The sequence below is a fragment of the Lipotes vexillifer genome, unplaced genomic scaffold, assembly GCF_000442215.2.
Source record: "Lipotes vexillifer unplaced genomic scaffold, Lipotes_vexillifer_v1.1 scaffold433, whole genome shotgun sequence".
Taxonomy (NCBI): Eukaryota; Metazoa; Chordata; class Mammalia; order Artiodactyla; family Lipotidae; genus Lipotes; species Lipotes vexillifer.
In genome coordinates this window covers 1,607,825-1,613,824 of record NW_006774285.1, presented here as the reverse complement: position 1 = coordinate 1,613,824, position 6,000 = coordinate 1,607,825, and the positions used below count along the sequence as shown (strand labels likewise).

The window sequence follows — 6,000 nt, the reverse complement described above, 5'->3', positions numbered from 1 at the left end:
AGCAGGAAAAGGTGGCTCTCTATATTAAACTAATAAAAGTTCCTAACACACGCAGACTCATATTCAGTATACTCTAAATTTGAATAATCTTTTTCTCAAAATGCAAACATGATCTCAAAACCCCAGATATGTTATTGTATTGGTGCCAAACTCAATAAACCAAGTCTGTATATATGACTAAATATTTAAAAACAGGTTATTGAAATCACATGATGGCTATAAACTACATAAAAGAAAGACAGCACAGTGAAACATTTTCATATAAACTTACAGTTCATATGGTCCAACTCCCCCATGGTCCATGCTTTCATTTAACTGACCCTGAAAAACATGTTAAAGTTTTAAAAATGAATAACCTCATAAACAAGAAATTAAAGAATTTACTGCTTCACCCCATTACTGAAGCACAATGAACGAAATAAACCAGCTTACAAATTCTCTATACTTTAATAACAGGTAAATGTGGTGATGAACAAAATAAGGTGCACAAACGATACTATGGGATTTCACTTTAATGTGATGACTAAGCTACAGATGCTACTCATCAAAGATCTACGAACAAAACCAGGAGATTGGGCTTCCCTGGTGGCGCAGTGGTTAAGAATTTGCCTGCCAATCCAGGGGACATGGGTTCGATCCCTGGTCCGGGAAGATCCCACATGCCGCGGAGCGGCTGGGCCCGTGAGCCATGGCCGCTGGGCCTGTGCGTCCAGAGCCTGTGCTCCGCAATGGGAGAGGCCACAACAGTGAGAGGCCCGAGTACCACAGGAAAAAAAAAAAAAATTACATTTATTCAAAATATGTATTTTGTATATTATGAAACTAAAGGTACTACATTCTAAGTATGAGTTAATCAAATTATTTACAAAAAGTTCTATTCTGATATGCTTTTGATAATAAGACTAACATAATGCTATAAACCTTATGTAACTACAGCCTAACTAAGCCTAAAGTAACCACAGCCAGTCCAAGATATTGTAGTGTACAATATGGCTGATCAAAGCAAAACAATTAAGCAACACACTCAAATTGTTAGGAGTCATGCTGGCCAAACATTTATTCTGACCGTAGTATAAATAAGTGCAAAACTTAATTAACCTTCTGTACACTAGCAATGAACAATTCAAAAATGAAATTAAGATAACTCCATTCACAGTTGCATCAATAAGAATAAGATACTTAGAAAAAAATTTAACAAAAGAAGTGCAAGCCTTGTATATTTGCTAACTCCAAAACATTGCTGAAAGAAATTTTAAAAGACCTACATAAGTCAAAAGACATTCCATGTTCATGGATCAGACGACTTAACGTTGTTAAGATGGCAATACTAAATAAATTGGTCTACTGATTCAACTCAATCCTATAAAAATCCCAGGTTCCTTTCTTGCAGAAATTGACAAGCTAATCCTAAAATTCACTCAGAAACACAAGGGACCCAAAATAGTCTTGAAAAAGGAAAACAAAGTTGGGGGACTGACACATCCTGATTTCAAAATGTACTACAAAGCAACAGCAATTAACACAGTGTGGTACCGGCATAAGGACAGAAATATAGATCAATGAAATAGAACTGAGAGCCCAGAAATAAACCCTTCCATTTACGGTCAACTGATTTTTTTACAAAGATGCCAAGAAAATTCAATGGGAGACAGTCTTTCAATAAATGGTGTTGGCACAATCAGATATCCACATGCAAAGATTTACTTTGGACCCCTATCTTCACACCATACATCAAAATGGATCACAGACCTAAATGTAAGAACTAAACCTATAAAATTCTTAGAAGAAATCTAGGAGGGAGTAAATCTTCACAATCTTGGGGTAGGCAATGACTTAAGACAGAACACAAAGGGCACAAAAGAGTAATGAAAAAAGTCGATAAAGTGAATTTACTCAAAACTTAAAACTTCTGCACTTCAAAAGATATTATGAAGTGAAAAGAAAATCCACAGAATAGGAACATATAAAGAACTTCTACAGCTCAATAATAAAAAAATAAATAACCAAATTTTTAAAAAATGGGTTAGGAACTGAATGGGCATTTCTGCAAAGATGACATATAAATGGCCAATAGTCACATGAAAGTATGTTCAACATCATTAGCCATTAGGGAAGGGCAAGCCAAAACTATACTGAGATACCACTTCATATCAACTAGGATAGTTATAATTAAAAAGACAAAAAATAACAAGTTTGGCAAGGATGTAGAGAAACTGGAACCCTCATACACTGCTGGCAGCAATGTAAAATGGTATAACCACTTTGGAAAACAGTTTGGCAGTTTCTTCAAAAATTAAACATGGACTTACCACATGATCCAGCATATCTACTCCTCGGTATCTACCCAAGAGAAATGAAAATACATGTTCCACAAAAACTTAGGCACAAATGTTCATAAAAGCGTTATTCACAATAGCCAAAAAATGGAAACAACTCAAATGAACATCAACCGGTGAAATGATAAATGTGGTTAATCCTAACAAAGTAGGCTCTAAAAAATCAGAAGTTTAAAGATTTTATTAAAAATTTTAGAATAATTCAAAAAATATTTAAGTGAATTCATCTTTCTTCAAAGATACCAGCACACAGTCAAGACACACAAAGAAAACTGACAGCATTCTTACACAATGGATGTTCAAATGACCCCTCAAAACAAAAGTTTTTTAGTCAGAACTTGCTCACAGTGTAAACAAGTCAGGATGAAGTCTAACACCAAGGATGTATGTTTCATGATTAGACCTAGGCAAATGGAGGGGGCAGTATCAAGGGGAAAAAATTCTTGCAGTTTCAACTTGATACAGTTTCTTCTGTGTGTGGGGAGGGGCAGATAGGGGTGGTTATGGTTAAAGGGGTTTTTTTTGGTTTCTGGTGCTTCATACAATCACCTATGATGGCTTCACTTTAAAGACAAAAGGCTAACTTCTATAAAACTGATATTATGTAACTGTGTTTTTTTTTAATATTGGCTTTACTTAATTCTAAATTAAAGACCACAGAGTAGTTAACACTGAACTATGACTTTGAAGCCACCTAGAAAGATATGACCTGTGGCTATGTTTCATTTCCGGAGGCAGCCAGGCCTGTCTTACCACCTGCATCTGGGCTTGTAACTACCTACCGTTACCTTCCGGAGCAGAAGCATTTTGAGGCACAATTCTTTTCTACTACTCAATGTTATCTTTAGAAGTCTTACAGCAGAAACATCAAGCTACCATATAGGACATACTGACAATTCTCCTTCGCAGGAAACTTTATTCAGATTTTTTTTCTGCCTTAAGCTTTATGACCCATCCAATGTTTTTGGTGTGTGTCACTATGATTGACAAAGTAGAATCCTCCTCATCTAAGGTACTATACAAGATACACTGTTTCAAACTAGCGCATCAGAATGACTATTCACAAAGTTTTAAATTAAAATTGTATATAAATTCAAGTTAATATGCCTTAAGTCCCAATGAAAGAGAGCACATTTTATAAAAACTTAAATAAATTGTTACAGAATGTGTGAAAAATATCCTTAATCCAAACATTAAGTCATTTATCTACTTTCCTGGCTGTTCACAGATATTTCCTTATAAAATAAGATTCAGTAATTCAGATACATTGGGAAAAAGGAGTAAACCTGGCCCCAAATCTTGGGCTATTTAAATATACTTAAAGGTAAGTATCTATTAAAATGCAAGATAAGCATTGATAATGAGATATTCACAACTGTGAATATCTGAATACATATTATCTATTGAATATATAGCACTGTTTTTCAAAACACTAAAAATTTTTAAACTTTTTGCTCTATAAAACTTTAATATCGCAATCTGAAATTCGTACTACTAGTAAGCCGCTGTGACTATTTCAAATTTTGAATTAGTAGAGTAAAAATTAAGGATTTGGGGGGCTTCCTTGGTGGCGCAGTGGTTAAGAATCCACCTGCCAATGCAGGAGACACGGGTTCGAGCCCTGGTCCGGGAAGATCCCACATGCCGCAGAGCAACTAAGCCCGTGTGCCACAACTACTGAGCCTGCGCTCTAGAGCCCGCGAGCCACAACTACTGAAGCCCGCGTGCCTAGAGCCTGTGCTCCGCAACAAGAGAAGCCACCGCAATGAGAAGCCCGTGCACCGCAATGGAGAGTAGCCCCCGCTCGACGCAACTAGAGAAAGCCCGTGCCCAGCAATGAAGACCCAACGCAGCCAAAAATAAATAAATAAAATAAATAAATTTATTTTAAAAAAATTAAGGATTTTTAAAGTTGCATTCACAATGATCTATTACTCTTTTAACCTGTGTCTCCACAGAAAGCAGACGTTTCCAACATTTTCATAATCTAATGAAAATCTCTAGAGGAAAACTTTCCCTTAGTTTCAACTCTGTTCCCAAATTATATTATCACCAATGAAACAGGAAAACAAACAAAAAAACCCTTTCACCCATTGGTTTTAATACAGTATTTAAAATGTATTAAATCTCCTCATCTTTTACTCACTGAAGAATTAACTATGCTATGTAAACCCATATATTTACTAATACAGATTCACTCAGTGTAACATACCTAAAAAGGTATATATCTCTAAATAGGACCAATGACAAAAAGAAAGGAAACAAACAAACAAACTACAGTTCTAAAAATGCAGCACCTCTAGTATAACTGTATTTATTAAGTCTCTAGGCATAGATGAGGGTCAATTTGAATGATTGGTTCCTTGGCAATCAGTTAACACTGACAAGCTATATTTCCATAAACTAGCTAACTACATAATGTGCCAGGATATTTTGAGAGTACTTTATATACTTTATTGCATGTAAGCTTCATTTTATGGAGAAGAAAAAAGTGTCAGGGAGATTAAGCAATTTATTCTAGATCACACAGTCAGTGAGCATGGCTGGAGGGATCAGAATTCACTTTGACAAACCACAAACAGGTACATTACAAACAAAACTAGTAAATGCAGTGAAGAAGCTATGCAATGAAGCTTTTGCTGAATTGAGTCAAGAAAATACTACCACTTAGTTATCTCTGTGGTCTTGGGCAATCATCTCTCTGGCCAATGCCTCAGTTTCCTTGCTATAAAATGAAGAAGTGAGGCTACTCCGATATGCACCAATGTTTAAAAAGCTTGGATATAAATTCACAAATAGCCAGAATATTAATTATATTATTATAAATTCACAGTGGTCAGATCTTCCAAGAATCTAAATTTCTCTCATTTTTCAGAATTTTAAATCTTACTTTAGAGAAACCTGGATGTCACTGAATTTCCTTGGGTGGCCAACCCAATTCCACCTCAATTCTTTTTGCTTGTCCAGCTTGCATCTCTTAGAATAACACACTCAAAAGAAACATTTTCAACTCCAAAAGCATTGCTCAGTAAGATATATTTTGCTGAAGGCTCTTCCTCAAAATCCTCTTTAATTACCTTTGCTCTTTCCCCAAAGCTCCTCTCCCCAGGGTGGTGGCCATATTTCTTTCTTTTTCTTATTTTCTCTTTCTTTTTCTTATTTTCTCTTTTCTCTTATCTTTCTCTTTCTTATTCCCAACAATTTCTCTGGCCTCTTCCACACCCATTCAAAATTCTCAAAATCCTATTTGCTTGTACCCAGCAAAACAAGTGTCCAGCAGAGGTCCCAGTTCATAACAGGAATCTTAATATAGTATTTTACTTCCAACTCCTAATAAAACCATGGTCTGGAAATTCTGTAAGTTCAACTGATGAAGATTTTATAAAATACCCTTCCTATCATTTTCTCCCCTGCTCTGCTCCAAAGCCACTGCTATATGGGGCCAATATAATCGATGAGTATGTTATTTGTAATGAAAGTAATCCTACGTTTGTTTCAAATTGTATTCAGTGTTATCACATGTTCCATTAAGAGGCTAACTGGGAAAAAAAAAAAAAGAGGCTAACTGGAATTCCATATGCAAACATATTTAAAAGTACACATATCAACACCCACCTTCCAAACTGTCTGATTTTGATTTAGACTCCTTTGATTATGAAAAGCG

General features: G+C 35.6%; 1 protein-coding gene across 4 annotated transcripts in view; it reads right to left on the bottom strand.

The window, feature by feature from the left end:
- RPS6KB1 (ribosomal protein S6 kinase B1) overlaps positions 1-6,000 on the bottom strand; it is a 39,346-nt gene that overhangs the window by 31,813 nt on the left and 1,533 nt on the right. For all 4 annotated transcript variants that reach the window (XM_007449085.1, XM_007449083.1, XM_007449086.1 and 1 more), the window contains one exon: positions 272-321. In XM_007449085.1, coding sequence (XP_007449147.1) covers positions 272-303 — 32 coding nt within the window. In that variant the 5' untranslated portion in view covers positions 304-321. The remainder of the gene's footprint in view (positions 1-271; positions 322-6,000) is intronic.